We start from the raw sequence: 18,039 nt of genomic DNA, 5'->3' as shown, positions 1-18,039 counted from the left end.
TATAATCTTCTGTTAATAATAAGAATTGTGTTAAAACTAATGTTTTGGATACTCCTTTCTTAGGGCATACTCGATGAGTGGGGGTGGGTTTTTCAGAAAAGCAATGAGGTTTTTATTTTCTCACAAATTTGCCCTGAATGATGCAATAATTTTATTCCCATGTGATCCATCCTTCAGCCTTGCTTACATGTTAGAGCAATATTATTTCAATACTACCACAATTCAGCGATATTGCTGAATTTGTAGTGGAGGGTGTTTCTTCTGTTTCAGGCTGATGTGTCCAGGGCTTATGATACCATTCCCCACGATAAACTCGTGGAAGTGATTTCGCGGGTCCTGAGGCCTGAGAAGAGAACCGTGTACTGCATCCGGCGCTATGCTGTCATCATGATCACCCCCAGTGGAAGAGCCAAGAGGCTCTACAGGAGACATGTATGACTTCCTGATTTCTTCTCTTTGCTGTTCTAAACATATGTTGGTCCAAGGAAAATTTTTCTTTTAGTCACAATTTGAATTGGTTAAGTACTTAATAAACCCTTTTTTAAAACTGTTAGATATTTTCCAGGGCTAGAAAAGCTTGGTTTTAGTCCATACCTTTTAAAGTTTTTTACTCACTCCTAGTAAAAATAAAGATAAATGTGTTGTGAAAATAAGAGAGTAGTGGGTGAGACATTTCACTCTAATGGAGTAAAATAACGCAATAAGGCTGATCCTTTGACCTTCACTGAATAGAAAAGTCAATTATTGAATTTTCTATTGCTTTTATAATTTGTTTCTTTACAATTTGAACGATTATGCAGGTTTCTACTTTCAAGGACTTTATGCCAGACATGAAGCAGTTTGTGTCCCAGCTTCAGGAGAGTTCCTCATTGCAAAATGCAATTGTAGTTGAACAGGTGAGTATTGTGAGGCTTCTTTCCAACTGAAAAAGAAAGGTACAGAAGAATTAAAGGAAGATTGGGATTTTTACTTGTATGTACATCCTATGTGGTGACATTACTTCTCATCTAGTTAAACCAAAACCACACCACTACACAGCACCTTCTGTAGAAAGACTTTTGTCATCTCTTCTTTGATGCTTATCAAAGCTTATCAAAGAGATCTTATCAACACAGGCTCTGAGTGTTCAATGGGAGGGGTGCACCCGGCAAGAAATCTGACAAAAAGTCCTTCTAGACTGTTCCCAGATTTTTTCATTACTTTTTCAAACTTATATTTTAACCAATGTTTTCTTTTTCCTTTCCTAATTTCATTGTTTCTTGCAACAGTCCTCAAGTGAGAAATTAACTATCTAGTAAAAGCAGGTGTCAACACTTCCTATCTCCAAAACATACAGTACTAAGAATGAGCAAAATGTATTATAAGCCAAGTAGCTAAGGTTGTGACGTCTTGACTAGCAAGCTGCACAGCTTTTTTTTGTTTGTTTTAAGATCTTATTTTATGCTTAATTAAAAATTAAAAAAGCTGATTTTAAGGATTACCTGTCAAGGTTGATGAGAATGAACTGTTCTTTAGGGGAGTTAAGTACAACACAAACAAGATCAACTTTTTAAGTTTTTGTTTAAAGAGATTTCTTGCTTTCAGTGAATTAAAGTATGGTTAAAAGTTACATGTATTTTAAATTTACTCCAATTCATGCTTTGTTGCAAGAAGCAAGCATGCTTCTCTTTTAATTCTTGTGATATAAGTGTTTGTTCTCAGCACTCCTTTTTGTGCAAGGGGCCTGACAAAGGCATAGAAGTAGGTGATAGTCTCAGACAGTTTCTTCATGCATTTCCTTGCTTGGAATCATGGTGTTCCATAATAACAACCTACAAGATTTCCTGGGCATCAAATGAGCAGAGGAGTATGTTCTTTCAGGCTAGTAATTACTCTTTAAATTTTTCTTCTCTATACCTGGCAGTGGAAAATGACAAGGTTGGCAAAAGGTGCTTTCTAAAATACAGGTGAAATGATCTTGTTTATCTGTGGGCATAGGAGTAGAATATATGGTGTGGTGGTGTACAATTCCAGAATCCTACAAAAATAAGGAAGTCTAATGAGTATCTGGACGAAAATGGAAGCTAGCTGGATCTCTAGCTGGATGTATAAGTACATTTTGTTTTTCAAACTGATTTAGAGAACTATACTAGATATTGCATGAGCAGCAGTGTTCTACTTCAAAATATTTTACTTTTGAAAACAATTTGTGTGTCATTATCTTAAAAAAACAAAGTATGTTGAGAAAAGTGCCATGTCAGGCTGGGTGTCTGTACCACTGGTACAACACATTATATTTTCAATGCAAGTGATCATCATCTTGCATGGCTCTATAAAAGGTTGGGTGCATTTGTCTGCTGTCTAATCCATACAAGTAGTAAGTAATTTTATTTTAATTTGAATTAAGTAATTGTTAAAGGTATTTAAATTGTTGTAAATGGATTTTTTTATCTTAAAAATTTTAAAGAAATGTTCCCTAAATATTGGGTAGACAGTGATGCATGGAAGTACTGGAGAAGTGTGTGTTTTGCAGCAGAATGGGCAACTGAGTGTATGAAGACTTTGGGAATCATAAAGATCGTGATGTACAGAAACTGTCCTACAGAATTGAAAGTGGCCAAAAGAGCAAGGTTATATACATTGTAATAATCCAATATATTACACCAGCTCTTAAAAACTGGGTTTAGATGTTATATTTGATTTCTCCTAGCACAAAACAAAACCAACCCTCCAACATCCAACAAAAATTAACTTGTTGGATGTGAGCAGCTTTTTAGTATGTACGTTGAGATCTTGAGTTTAGGGTTTGTCTTTTCACTTACTTAGGAGTTTGAGCTGCTACAATCTACTTTTTTAAAGATTTCTGTGTATCTTCAAAGTTATAGTGTATTTTTAATTTCAAATCTTGTTTTGTTTTGTCACATTTCTAGAGCTTAACCTTCCAGGAGACAAGTTCCAGCCTGTTTAATTTTTTCCTTCAAATGATACATAGCAGCATCCTGGAGATTAGGAACAGGTAAAAAAGAAATTAGTCATTCTTTGTGTATCCTACTTGGTTGGTTTGTTTGTTTTCTGTTAAGAGGATACCTTTAATTGACTCTGGGGACTTTTGATAGCTGTCTTTTAAAGATTTTTTTTTTATTTCACATTAATGAGAAATTTGTGCGTCCATTTAAGCTCCAGAAAAGCACAAAGTGTTTGGAGTCAACTTTATATTTTGTTTCTCTTCCTTACCTGGATGGTGTTAACTATTTATAATGCATTATTCCATAGAATATGGAATAACCTTCATTTAAAACTATAAGTGTAATTAAAAAGAAATATACTTTAAAATGGTGGGATCTATAGTGGTGAGCAAAAGCAAGAGTAACATCCAAGCAATCATGCAAAAGCCTTGTTAGTAGTTTCCCTGTAGTGCAATGGTTTTGCTATTTGGCAAGTTGCAATAAAAATAAAAGGCAGAAGCAATAGGTATTTAAATTATTGGCAACTCCAGGATTAAGAATCAGATGTTACAGAAGGTAATGATGCAGATTTCTTCTTGTGCTGGTAGAGATACTGACTTTGTACTTATATTTTGCCTCTAGGTGGCAAGTGTGTACCATGTCTAAAAAAGGAAGTGCTTACATGATTGTTACTTGTAAATTCAGAGTGATTTATATTAGAATGAATAGCTTCTTGCTCTGGAAAAAATACCTTTGTTTTAGAATACTTACTTTAGAATCTTACAGGATTGAGCGAGAATGAAAAATGCTCTCTCTGAGTCATGTAGAAGCATGTTTATATTTTTTTCTAGCATTGATGCTTACAATCCCTTTGGCAGGATCTTAAGAATGTTCTTGTGGCATACTTTAATAATGACTAAGCCCTGTGTGTTTAATGGAAATTTTAATGGTTTCAGAGATAATACACCCTGACAAAACCAGCTTCATACTTTTAAATTCAGTCACAACTTGACTGAAAAAATACTGCTTGTTCCAAAATTAATATCCCTTTTAAGTTACTTGTTCTGTAAATAAATAGACACACTTTTTCTCTTAAAAAAATCACAGTTACTTAACATTAGCTTGATGTTTTGAGAAAAGTGCTGATGGTTGAGCTGGGAACCTCTAAGAAATCTTTTAATACCATTTGATACATTTAGCCAAAGTCTGTAAGAAAATAAAATGACTGCAAGGAGTATTTTCAGATGACTGAAAATACAGATAGAGTCAGTGCTCAAAAGTAGTATGTGGTCTGAATTTATTCTCTTCAGCTTCACTAAGTCATTCATGTAATAGTGGTGAAATAGTATCTCACTGCTTCAAAGAAGTGTTGTGAAAATAATTCCCTTGGCTTTTGTGAGCCATACCCATTTGGTTGATGCCAGCATAGAAAATTCTCCCAGTGCACTTCATTTGGTGTATAAGAACACTTCTCTTGAAACTGTCACAGTAAGATGTAACATAAGGAATTAAAAAACTTCAATGGGGAATGTGTCTGCAGGAGAAGGAGGCCTTGTGGTTTGAGATCAGTTATACAATTTCTTTCATTTAATGGCAGTTGTAGGTGTATTAGTGGGGTTTTTTTTTCACTGTTAAAATTTATAGATCTCTATGTAGATTCTTAGAAGAAAGCCTTATTTAATTTTTTTTGTTCTAACTGGCCAACATATGGCATATTTCTTATGTTATACTTGGAAATATATTTAACAGCTATTGTAATCTTGTTGTGTGTTTTGATATTTTTGATTTCTTTTATTCTTTGGTAGGTACTACTTACAGTGCTGTGGAATTCCACAAGGATCCATTTTGTCAAGCTTACTCTGCAGCTTATTCTATGGAGATATGGAAAACAAATTGTTCTCTGGAATACAGAAGGATGGGTAGGGATACTTTGTTCTGTTACAGCAATTCATAATATGTGTTAGTTATTTTCTCTGACGTTTAGTTTTGAATTTCAAGGATTTCCAACTTCATTAGGAGTGGTGCACACAAACATCTCTGCAGCTTCAGTGAAATTAGGGTTGCTTTTCTGGGGAGAATTTCCCTATTACAAGACTGAGGAGAAAATGCAGAGAAGCTTTCCTATATCTTTGGTGGGAGATTTATTCTTAGAAAGAGCACCATATTTAAGGGTGCTGTAAGGAGCCTTACAAGCTACTCTTATACTTCTGAGAAGTTTATGGCTATACCTCACTCATTCCTACATCTTCTGTGGTCTTTTCACCTCTGACAAGATGAGATGTTTGTTACAGACTTTCTGATACTCCAGGCTTCTGCCTGAGGTCTTTCCAATCCACTGTTAGTAATCTTAACATTTTATCAAAGTCAGAGCTTTATAGCAGATTTTTTATGGGTTATGTTGGTTCTTGTTTGAAGCTCTGTGTGATTTTTGGTAAATCTTCTCAGTCTTTGTGCCCTGCATGTGCTTGCTCCTTAGGAGCTTGACAGAAAGCTAGCCTGATAAAAGCTTTATGCCTTTATTAGCTGTAAAAATTTCGAGGTTCATTTTACCTTTTAATGCACAGATCCCCAACTGAATCCTAGATTAGGGTATTTAGTCATGAGCTGGACCCTGAAACTTGTTTGTGTTCAGATAATTCCCTTCATTGCTGTGAATTCTTCCCAAACAAAAAGAACTGTGGGAATACTCCATGTAGGTGCATCTGTCCAGTGTGTCTTCTTAGGAAGCTTGCTGGGTGTCAGAATTTTAAACATTTTCCTATAAAAGTAGTAGTTCTTACAGGCTTGAAGATGCTCGGATGAGTCTGAAAAGCTGTCTGTTGCTTTCAAAGGGTGTTACTTACAAAATTGTGAAATTATGAAACTGTTTCAGAAGAATGTGCTCTTTAATGTAGCAGCTGTCTTTATGTAGAGCAGATCTTAGAATGTTGCTCAGATGTCTGTTGAATAATCTTGCTAATTTAATTTGTCCTTTGAGTCAAAAGAATAAGGTGGTTATTGACTTGGCCAAGGTGCAGCTGATGTGATCACAGTGCTGGCAGTACTCTTGCTTTGAAGATGAGGCTGTACATCATCGTGTCCAGAGCTACTTCTCTGTGATCTGCTAAGCAGGATTTACCAGAAAAATATGGACATGCTTGGCATCTGAATTCTGTTGGAAAATTTCAGCCTTTACAGTGGTAGATGGCATTCTGTTTTACATTCAAGCTGTAGCTTAATAAACAAGTTATTTATGTGGTAAACAAAGATAGAGTTGGAGCTGATCAAGAATCTACTTGTGTACCTGGTCTGGCACCTCTTTTCCTTGTCTTGTAGAGAAAGATAGTTCAGATTCTCCCTTGGAAAAGTGTAAACCCATGTATCCAGGGAAGCCACTGTGGAATAGTTCATGTATTGTCAATTCCTTCATGTTTCATCTAGCCAGTCTCATTACATTTTATTTTATTTAATTTTTTCATTTATCTTTAGGAAAGAAGCAAAACTGAGAATTTCTTCATGACTCTCAATTTGGAGTTCATATCGACCTCTACCATATTGTGAATTAAAACAGGCAGGCACATTATTGCTCTGAAGTATATGAAAAAACTTTGAAAGGATTATTTATTGAAAAATCTAAGATTGGTTTCTTCTTGATTACAGAGTCCTAATACGTCTCATTGATGATTTTTTGCTGCTTACACCACATTTAATGGAGGCAAGAACTTTTCTAAGGTATGCTATTAGAGACATAGTATTCAAAGTAGTAAGCATTATTACTTTTTATATAATTCTTTTTCATCTTTATGCATATAAGAGTATTTGTTTTATGAGTTAACATTCAAGGGCTATTTTGGAATCCTAACAATGCTAATCCTAATATTGCTAACAATTTTCTAGTCATTAACATTCCATGATGAGTATCTGAAGATATCAATAGCACGGTAGTGTGCAGTTCACACAGAAGTTTTGAAACAGTAATTCTTTACTGTGCTTCAGAATTACCTTTTCTTTTAAAATTGAAGCCCAGAAGCTCCTGGTTATTCTGAAGAGAAGTATACAGTCTGTCCTAGGGGAGTTCTGCTGATAACAAAATCAATTTGAAGGAACCAAAGGACAGGTCTTAAAGAAAAGCTTCGCATCTGCGGTGTAGTCAGTTGCTTTTCGGTAGTCAGAAAGATGCAGCTCTGTTTTGAGCCTGAAAGGTAATGATGGAGCAATCAAATTATTACAGTTTGGAGTATAAATTGTATGAAATAGTGGATAGTGTATTTTGAAGACTTCATTTGTCCTCATTTCCTTATCAGAACAGAAATTTTTAAGGATCTGTGGGCTTACAGTTCTGGAAAAGATAAACTAACAGTGAGGGCCTCAAGCTTTTAATCTCTTACAACAGCTTTTCAACACAATTTCACTTGAGTAGCAGTGCAGATATTGTCCTTCTTGCCCTTTGAAGTCATCTGCATCTTTCTTCTATACCAGTTTCTGTACCAGCTATATTGATTTTCTGCAGAGAAGTAGCCTTTTCTGTGAGAGATTTCCAGAACTGTTTACATATCAGACCCTATGAGCTCACTGCCACAAATGGAGTAGTACCAGTTTTTCCTAATGTAGTATTAGAACTGAGGGACTCAATAAATTAGTTTTGAGGAGATAGCATTATGACTACAACTCCCCAAGAAGAAGAGCCTACCTCTTCTTCTCTGTAAAAAGATGAAGCCTGCACGTAAGTACATTGCCAAGTGAGAAAAATTGTTCCTTGTCCATGACATGGCTGATTCAGTGTAGCAAATAATCAGCAGGCATTCTAGCAGTGAAAACATTTGTAGGGAAAATGTTCCCCTCAAAGTTCAAAACCTTTCGTCAGATAAGTGAGATTCCTGTTATATGGATTCTCCTTGGTTTTGTTAACTTCCAAAAACAGTAACTTGTCATCTGTTTTTTCCAGTGATTTTTATTTCAGAGGTTTCTGTGAGTATGGTTCACACAGCTTGTCTCAAGTGTTGCATGGCTGATGTGCTTAATTTGCATTAATCTGTAAAATTTTGTCTTCAGTATCCTAATGTTTATTTATTTAATGTATTTATTTACCACTGATGTCTTCACTTTCTTTATTTCTATCTGTGTTTCTTAACCTGAAGAGTTGGCTGTGGTTCCCTGCATTCTTTGATTTCTGCTCTTTTGTTCAAGATCTTGTGTCTTGCAGCATGGTGCCAGTTTTTGTCTGCTTTGCTGGGGGGGGCTTAGCCTAACTGTTTATATCTGTTTTAGGACTTTAACAACAGGTATTCCTGAGTACGGCCTTTTAATAAACCCAAATAAGACAGTGGTGAATTTCGCTGTTGATGATATCCCAGGATGTTCTGAATTTAAGCAGCTGCCTGATTGTCGTTTGTTGCCGTGGTGTGGTTTGTTACTGGATATAAAAACACTCGAGGTTTACTGCGATTACTCCAGGTAAATGGAGTTGTACACTCCTGTGTCAGCTTGACAGTATCTCTTGGAAAGTGGGAGAAGCACAAGGGTGTATTGGGAATGGTGTAGTTAATTAACTGCAAGACAGATTTGGATTAATTTGGTGTAGACTAGAGGGACTAGCAATCCTTTCAACATCAGAGGTATTCCCCTTCAGATACACTTCAGATGGGAAAGAATGTGTGGGGAAGAGAACTTCTCTTTAAACTAGCAATCTTGACCATTTATGCAAAACAGTCTGAAGTGGCATAGGACTCAGGACAGGATAATGTATCCTACTGAAAAGTTCTGTGGACCCTTTAAATGGACTGCTAGAGATGACATTAGACATTTGCTAAAGATTGAAAAGAAAGAACTGTTTAAACTCAAGGATAATATTGCTTCACTATTTACCATTTTTCGTATAAATAGCTCTTAAGCATTTAAGTGGAAAATTAGTAGGAGGTTTTCTACCAGTAGGGTACTAAAGTTCCTCAATAGTCTTCCTAAACAGAAAGGTTTGGTCATTTTACAAAAGGAATTTATGATGTGGTTTCCCATAGCAAAGGACTAAAATCAACAGCCAAAGAAATTTATTCACTAGCTGTGTTCTTCGAAGAAACAGTTTATGTTGAAAAGGGTATTGATGCTGCTGGTCTGGGAGACACTAATCAATCATAAAATCATAGAATTGTTTATGTTGGAAAAGACCTTTAAGATCAAGTCCAAACCATTAACCCAGCACTGCCAAGCCCACCACAATGTTTGTTGCAAGGCTTTGCTTTTGATAGCTTGACTTAAGTAGCTGGAACATCAGGGTTGTTCCAGTAACCAAGGTGGCTTCAAGCCTAAGCTCCTGCATTGCATGGATCATGGGCATAGATAAGATGATTGTCACTGGAATAATTAATAATGTTCTGGCTAGACAATGTGTTAAAGAAATACGTTTAGCTTGTTTTTAAGGTTATTGATTTGGCTTTTTTTAGCAGGGTGAATTTTTCAGCCCTGAGGCATTGAAGTCAGCCCTTAGCTAATATCCTTAATGCCTTAGGGCATAGTCTCTTTCAGCACTGAATTTAACTATGGTCATCTTTTAGCTACTGGCTCATTGATTAGCAGGAAATCTCTGTAACATGGAAAGTTAAATGAGACTTGCTTTACAGAATTTAATTAAGTCTGTTAGCTCATGGAGTTTAACTACTTCTTTTCCTTTTTGTTTTCTAGTTACACCTGTACTTCTATCAGATCAAGTCTTTCCTTCAATTCAACTAAAGCAGCTGGGAAAAACATGAGATACAAACTAAGTGCAGTCCTCAAACTGAAATGTCATAGTTTATTTCTTGATTTACAGGTGGGAATATGAAAATGAATGTTTGGCAGTATTGTGATCAGTGATGAGGAGCATTAAAACTGCTTTGAGTTCTAACATAAAAGTTTGTTTTGAGAGGAAATCCATATAATCTGAAAATGTGGACATCAAATAAAATGTAGGGTTCCAGTAGTGATCCTTCACAGCATTGTTAACTTAGTTGCATATAAGAAATTTTTAAGTTTTGTCTAGTTCTTCAACAAATCCTATTATGACACTGGAATATACTTACAGCTCTGTTTCTGTTCTGTTCCAGATCAACAGCCTTAGAACAGTTCTCATTAACATCTACAAGATATTTTTTCTTCAGGCCTACAGGTGGGTCATTGTCTTCTGAAGTAGAGTAATGAAATACTGACACTTTTCTTGACACGTGGAGGAGGTATCAATTAGAAAAAAGTGTGCCATGCAAGTATGCAGTGTGTGTATATATATATACAATGTGTGCAGTAGTAAATGTCAGCAGTATGTAAAGTTACTCTTGTTTCAACACTGTTCTTAAGTAATACTGTTAGGTTTAGGATACAGGAATATATTTGATGTGTGTGTTTAAGTGATGCTTCACCAAATGGATTTTCAGTGTCTTGGTTTTGACAGCTGACCTCAAGATAACCAGTCTGCTTTGCTTCAGGAGTATGATAAGGAGCCTTATTAACCATTTTATATTTAGATTAGTTAAATATTAGCCAGTTTATATTTAGAACTTTGTATCTGTTAAAATCATATAGAACTTTGACCAGTATAATTTTAGGTAAAGTAAGGTTTCATTCTACCAAGTTAATTGTAGTTTCTTATTGCTGATACGTATTAATTGCTCCTTAGCTACTAGTATCTTGGCATTTGTGAGCTGGGCTTGACCAGCAGAGGAAGTTGAATGTTTTAAACAAAGATAAGGAAAAGAAATCAAAACTGATAAGCAAGTTTAAAGAAAATACTAAACTATGTACATTGAAAACTTTGAATGATTGACAGCAGCAAGTAATTGGGTTTTTATTGTTTTAACACAGAAAGTGTGCAAGTTCTTCATTCTTCACAGAAATCAGATGTTGCTCTTTTGCTATGCTCACACTAATTAGGGCCATTTTGGTTTTGTTCTTAAATTCATCTTGGTCCACATTCAAGCTGTATTCTTTGTCCAAGAAGTGTAATTGGGTTTGTCTAGTACAGGACTGATGTGTCCAGCTCTTAAACTTTTGTGTTGTTGATTTAAGATTTTTCTCTGATACATATGATCACTTAGTTACTTCTGTTTGGTTTTATGGTAACATTCTAACAGTCACCTTTATATGTTTTTTAATTTAAAAGACTGTCTGTCAAGATAACTACATGTCAGCTAATTACATGTTACAGGTTAATTTAACCTGTAACTACATTACAGGTTAAAGACCTGTAATGCAGCATGGTACTTGCGTCTATCCTTTAAATATTGAAAATATCACAGGTTTTTTTAAGCAATTGCAATATGCTGGATTAATTTAATAAACGAGTATATATATTGTTGATTAATTAACAATCAGCATTGTAATTGGCTATATTCAGCAAAAGCAGGATTATGGTGCCAGAGTCTGAAGATGGAAAAAAAAAGTCAGCAGTTTTAAAATATTTTCAAACGGGTATAAGGAAACATACAATAGAAATCACTTCTATAGAGTTGGCTTCCAGATAGGCAAAGGAGTGAGGATCCTGGTCTGTGGAATCATTTGGAAGTCTGTTTTCCTGCATACTTGAACAGAATTTATTGTGGGGTTTTGCTTTGTTTTTTTCTTCCTCTCACACTCTCTCATGTGGAGTTCTCTGGTGGTATGGTCTGTAATAGGGAATTGGTGATGATGGGTAGTTTAATTTTCCCTGCACATAACAGTTATGCTGTCCTCAGAGGAGAAGTCTGTTACCAAGGCAGGTGGCTTCAAGATCTTCTTTCAGCATAAAATTCAGAAACAAACATTAAAAATGTCTGACATTCCAGGAATGTGTATATATGGGAGAGGTGTCATGCAGTAACAGTGTTGATACAGCTGAAGATTGTTGTGCTTTAAAATGTTGTATAGTGCCTAAGCTATGTAGTCATAGTTTCACTTGAAATTGCAAATGACTTTGGATTAAATAGTCTGTTTTTGTGAACAGGTTCCATGCCTGTGTTCTCCAATTTCCATTCAACCAGCAAGTTAGAAAAAATCCTCATTTCTTCCTAAGGATTATCTCTCAGAATGCATCATGCTGCTATGCTACCCTGAAAACAATAAATGCAGGTATAGGATGTTAATGACAATGAAGTAGTGGGTTTGGATTTGTTTGGGTTTTTTTTTTTTAGACAAATAGAACACTTTGAATGTGCCATCTGATGTTATAATTTTGGGATAAAGATTAGGAATGGATGTTGTGAAGTGCACGATAAGAATCACAGTGCATTTTTCTTCTTAAACTCGGTTTTCTGAAGATTGTATTTCAGGCACTAGTTTTTAGTTTTCTGTTGATGTACAGGACTTCACTGACTACAAAAGTTTCTAGTAAAAAGTCCTGAGGTGATTTTTTAGAAAGACAGGCATACTTCTTAATGCTCATACTTTTTAGTTACATTATTTTCCTTTTCTATCTCTAGGGATTACTGAAGGTGTATCTGGCATATTCCCTATTGAGGTAGCAGAATGGCTCTGCTATCATGCCTTCACTGTCAAACTGTCAAATCACAGAGCTGTTTACAAATGTCTGCTCACGTCCTTAAAAGTCTGTAAGTATTCAGCTATTTTTACAGTTTTGTCTATGTTTAATTGTAATAAAACTTAGAAACGAATGGATTTTTAAAGTTTCCTAATCCTAAAATATTGTTCTCAGATGTACATTAATGATTTGATTTTATTCAAATTTAGTAAGTGTAAGTAGGCAGATTAAAATGTTTTTCAGCAACTGCATTTTCCAGAGCCTTATTCTCACAGGACAGTTGATGCTTGGCACTCAGTAAGCTTGTACAGTTCAGAAGGCTTAGTAAGACTGTGTTAATCATGTAAGTATTCTTAGCAGGTTTAACTAAGTGAAATACAAATGCTTCTATTTGAAAATATGTAGATTAACTGGAAACTAAATAAACTCCTCTCACAATTTAAACTCTTACCCGAAAAGGTGTCACCAGGCTCACTTGGAAACAGAAGCACTGGCTCCACTGCATTCTTTTAGAGTTGTAGTGTTGACATATCTCTGACACTTCCATTTGGTGAAAAAAGCTGTGTCCCTGTCCCTGAAGAGTTCTTTCCTTAAACAGTTATGCAGTCTGCCTGCAGGTTGGCCCCAGAAATAATAGAATTTTTTAGTTTTAATATTTAAAAGTGGACAGCAAGAGGTTTTCCTGAAGCAACCAGTACTGTTGATGAATTTAGCTGCAGTGATGGCAAGACTCTTGATGCTGACTCTGTAATTTATACTCTGAATGAGTCATTGCTTGGGCAGTTTTGTTACGCAAGACCAAGAAATTCTTGGGTCTCATTCCAGATTTGACATGTATCATGTATCATATTTGATTTGACATGTATCATAAGCTGTATTTGATAGCTGCACTGAGATCCAGTACACCAAAAAGAATGCAACTCTTATTTTGGAAGGAAGCATTTCTTTCCCATATCAAAGGCTTTCATCAACCCCTGAGTGCACATTCTGATTTTTGGTGGTGCAGTGTGAATGTGTCAAGACAACACTTACACTTTTACAGGAAACAAACTGATGGTTGGGATTTTGCCAGCCACATTCTTGAGAGCTATGGACTTTCTGTGCAGAGCAGAGTTCCAGCAGCCTTTCCCAGAGGAACTCCTCTGAGTTACTCACTGACACCAAAACCAGAGGCCCCAAGTCTTCTCACTGCTGCTGAGAAAACCAGGACAGGGCTGCTTGCTTCATTTGGAGAGGACAGGCGCTGAAGAACAAAGCAGGGAATGAAGTAGACACAACCAGTAGGACAAGGGCTTCTCTGGGAGCTACCTCACTTCTCTATGATCCATATAGGGCACATTTGAGTTTTTATCTCTAATGCTGAAGGTTTTGCTCTTGGGATCTTTAACTGGCAGACCACAATCCAAGCCAAAGCTTCTCCATCCTTCTCTGCACATGCTTTGCTTTTTAATCTGACAATACTTTCAGGGTGGAGGCACAGCCCCTGGCAGCTTCACTGCTCAGCAGAATCTCACCTTCCATGGCTGTGTATATCAGCTGTAAAAGTGCTCTCTGCTGTCCACAAAGTCACACCACCACAGATGGCAGGGAAAGTTGGCTGGGAAGTAGAGGTGAAGTTTTCCTAGTTTAAGTAGCAGTTGTCACTAGGTTCCTTTTGCTGTACCCATAGAGCTACTTGCCTAACTGCAGTACTGACCTGAAAATTGTATGTGGTCCACATCCCTACTCTGTGCACAGTTCCTAACCCAGGAAGGAAAAGCTGACCACCTGTCAGTTGACTTCTCTGGTAGTGAGAATTGCCTTTTGGAAAGGAAATAATCTTTCTTCCTAAATTCCTGGGGAAGCCTATTAATGTTGTGCTTCCTGAGTATTGTGGAGGTGGAGCAGGAAAAGTCCAAAGGTCCGCAGAGAGTCAGTGGTGACATTCTCTTGAAAAGAATAATTTTCAGCTATTCTTTCATTCTACCTTCTCTGAGGTAGAATTTTTACTTCACATCCATAGTGTTAAGACAACCCACTCTTTTTATCTACAGAATCCAGTTTATTTTGGAAATACTGAGATTTCAAGTACACTACTGAGAGATCAAGGGTTCAGAAATCTTTGCTTAACAGCTGCCTGAACAATTAGCAGGCTGTGACTTGTGTCTTCACTGTGGAATTTTTAGGATGGAAACTTTCACTGTGATTGGTTGACAGATCATGGGGGTCCAAGTAATTCAAATGCTATCTCTATTTACTTACAGCCACCTGAAATCTTACCTGTACTTCCGCTAGTCCTGTTCCACCAGTGCAGCAAGGGTTGATACGATAATTGGTGGAACACTACAAAGTTATCTTGTGGTGACGAGTCACATGCATACCCTTGGTGGGAATAGGCATCATTATCTCTGTATCTCCAAGGTCTCTGGTCATGGGTGAAGGCTGTTTTTCAGTCCCTGATTGTACATGTATATTTCTATTTTTTTCTGGATTTGGTACAATACTAAGTGTCCTGATCCTTTGGGCATACACTAAAATCCATTTACAAAGATACTGATAGCTTTCTATGCAGTTACAAGTTAGTTTTGTTTTCCTTGCACCGGACCTAGTCCTGGGCAGTGTTATTGTAATCATCTTGTAGAGACAGTTACTAGAGAACTAAACATCGTGTAGAGATATCAGAGCTAGTTCTAAACATTGTATTTTAAGTTTTGTCTTCTGGAAATCAGGTAGCATGTGCAGATGTCAGTAGTCATGACAGAGAGGTTACTGACTTTCAGGTGGGATCCTGTGAAGTTAGCTCAATATCTCTATATGCTGCACTAATCTGTAGCACAGAGATAAACAAGGCTGGTGAAAGCCCCTGTGTTGACTTAATAGCTACAAATTTTGTTGTCCTTTTGGAGTTTGTATTGGCTGTATAAAACCTATTACCTCTGTAAGATCATGTTGTTGACAGGCATTGACATAAATGTGGTTTTCTCTTGTGTCCCTGCACATGCCTTTCCATTACTTTCTGTAGAAATCGATAAGAAGCTTACAGATTTGGGAAGGAGATTGTTCCTACTATTCCCAAACTTATTAAATACCAACATCAGGGGCTTGTCATGAGTTGTCATCATTCTTCAGAGTTAAGTATTTAAAACGCAGTTATTGTTTAACATCTCTCCTGTTATTACCAGTGGGGAAAGGAGCAAGAGTCTTTTCTTATCATGATAAAATATAAATACATCATCTGTCTCCTTTCAGATACAGGGTAAATGTTTATTGAGTACTTCTGGCTTTCTGCACCATTGACAATGTTGCCAACTCTGTTAAGTGACGGATTTAAACTGTTGCTAGGATTTTACATGTTCTTCCCAATCGGAAAAAGGTCCTTTTTTACTCTCTGTATTTCTATTGATGGGACATTTAGTCTTTTAAAGTAACTGTTGTTTAATGGAAGGCCTTATTTGGTGGGTTAAGTTGTTGAATAAATGGGCTTATACTTGTCAAAATCTAATAAAGTTCTCAAATCCAAACAAAAAAAAGTCAGAAAAACAGAAAATAGGAGGAATTTGCTCCTTGATTTTCTTTGTTAATATTTGAACCTTTTTATTTGTTAGGCTGATTTAAGTGTGGAGGAACGGTAGCATATTTTATTATTAGCTTTCTTTGTCCCTGTATTCCAGATGTTTCAACTTCTTAATTGATTTTAGCTAGTATTGATTTCATTGCTTCTGTAGTATTTTTCCTAAGCCAGAATTAATAGTTATTTGCAGTTGTAATGGATTGTTTCTGATATTTTGGTAGGTAAGAAGCGGCTAATCAGGAGGATCCCAGAGGATACTGTGGCACTACTGCAGGCAGTGACAGAACCATCTCTTTGTCAAGATTTCAGAGCTATCCTGGACTAACTGATAGAGGTTTATTTCATAATTTTCCCAGGTTTGAGAGTAACTGTTAGGTCTTTAGGTGACTTCTCTGTAGTTTTTTTTGGTAGAGTGGGCCAAAAGCAATTTCACTCTGAAGTGTTATGTGTTTGTTTCTCAGGTACCATACAAGGACATAAAAAGAGCCGAAAGTTTTGTTAATATCTTGTTGTTTGGGTTTTTTGTTTGTGGGGTGTTTTTTGTAAATTCACAGGCTGTTTGAAATAATTTACTTGGTTATGCTCCATGATTCCCATCTTCTTGATGAAGGAAATTACAGTATGTTCTGTACAAAATCATTTAATTTCTTGTTTCAGTGAGTTGTCTTGAAGGGCTGTTTTTTACTTCTCAGCATTGCAGACTATTTTATAATAAAATGACTGGTTAATTGCAATAACCTGTATTTGTTTCCAAGGCCTTTATTTTATAGTTATCTTTAATATGGTTGTTTATGTCACAAAAAGCAGCTATCTTCACAGGACAAATGCATTTCATGGCAAAATGCAGAGGTTAGAAGTTAAATCAAACTAATTTGCTTTGCAGATCAAACTAATGTATGCCAAAATTCCACTGTCCAAGCTGATTGTTTGTTGTGTGTTTTATTTATTTTGAATATTTGGGACATTTTTAATATTTTAATCAGAATGCTGCTGCTACATTTATACCTACAAAACAAAAGTTCTTGATTAGATAATACACCAAGTGTATTGCTTTTCTATTTGCATCTCTTTGGCTCTTTAAAAACAAAATTTTTACAAGGACACATAGTCATAAAAAAAGGAGAATGACTTTAAACTGGGAGTTGGTTTACATTCAGTATAAGGAAGAAATTCTTTACTGTGAGGGTGTTGAGATGCTGGAAGAGGTTGCTCAGAGAAATCATGGTTGCCTCATCCCTGGCAAATGCCCACAACCTGTGGTTGATTTGCAGTATTGTAGTCTGTCCATTAACATCATAACTCAGTTCAAAATGTACAGTCAATGAAACAGGTTTAGATTTTTTCTGTCTGAGAAGTGGCACTCTTAAATACATTTTTAAAAAGTCACAGAGCAATTGTTCCTACTAGAGATGAAGAACAACACTCTTGCTCTTCAGCCAGCAGCTCAAACGTTTAAATATCCTCATGCCTCTCCAGTGGTCTGCAGTGATACTGCAGATGAGGGACCACAGTCAGGGACAACGTTGTATAAGAGAGGCCTGGCAGTGCAGAAAGTTTTATTTTATGGGATCATGTGGCAGGAAGAGACAGCAAGATGCTCCAACATGAATAACAGTGAAATGTAAATTTCAGCAATGGCTTGGATTAGCCCATTTTTCTCTGTGAGAATATAAACTTAAGATGTGGTCTTGGCCAAAGGTGTAATTTTATGAAAATTAATACAGTGTAATGCGTGCAATTCTCTGAGCTGATGTTTGTGTTTCCCAACAATTACTGGCTGAGTCATCACTTAAGGAGTAACTGTTTGTAAACAGATACAAATACAGTGTAGAAATCACAAGAGAAGATTATTTCATTTAAAATATCCTTCCCTCAAAAAGGCAAGTGAAAATAAAGCTGAAATTGGTATGTGTTTCAGCACATGGAGAATTTGGAGGTTTGAAGAAGAGCTGTCAGTCTATATTGGAAACTTGAAGTTGCTGCTGTGGCTTATGATTGTTGGAAAGAAAATAATATATGTGTAAGGAATCGATAAACCATGGCAGGGGCATACAGTTTTTGCTCTAAAAATAGATGTTTATAATGTTGGGAAGGTAGAAATGTTCCAT

General features: G+C 36.2%; 1 protein-coding gene across 1 annotated transcript in view; it reads left to right on the top strand.

Annotated features, from left to right (window-relative positions):
* Positions 1 to 16,582, top strand: part of TERT (telomerase reverse transcriptase) — a 30,386-nt gene extending 13,804 nt beyond the window's left edge. The window contains exons 6-16 of the mRNA XM_083863490.1: positions 271 to 432; positions 801 to 896; positions 2,910 to 2,995; positions 4,730 to 4,843; positions 6,564 to 6,635; positions 8,172 to 8,357; positions 9,579 to 9,705; positions 9,980 to 10,041; positions 11,848 to 11,972; positions 12,323 to 12,451; positions 16,153 to 16,582. Coding sequence (XP_083719616.1) covers positions 271 to 432; positions 801 to 896; positions 2,910 to 2,995; positions 4,730 to 4,843; positions 6,564 to 6,635; positions 8,172 to 8,357; positions 9,579 to 9,705; positions 9,980 to 10,041; positions 11,848 to 11,972; positions 12,323 to 12,451; positions 16,153 to 16,256 — 1,263 coding nt within the window. The 3' untranslated portion in view covers positions 16,257 to 16,582. The remainder of the gene's footprint in view (positions 1 to 270; positions 433 to 800; positions 897 to 2,909; positions 2,996 to 4,729; positions 4,844 to 6,563; positions 6,636 to 8,171; positions 8,358 to 9,578; positions 9,706 to 9,979; positions 10,042 to 11,847; positions 11,973 to 12,322; positions 12,452 to 16,152) is intronic.
* The last annotated feature ends 1,457 nt before the right edge of the window (positions 16,583 to 18,039 follow it).

Source organism: Zosterops lateralis, assembly GCF_965231275.1.
Source record: "Zosterops lateralis genome assembly, chromosome: 1".
NCBI lineage: Eukaryota > Metazoa > Chordata > Aves > Passeriformes > Zosteropidae > Zosterops > Zosterops lateralis.
Note: the sequence above shows the minus strand (reverse complement) of the source record. Positions and strands in the feature narration are given on the sequence as shown.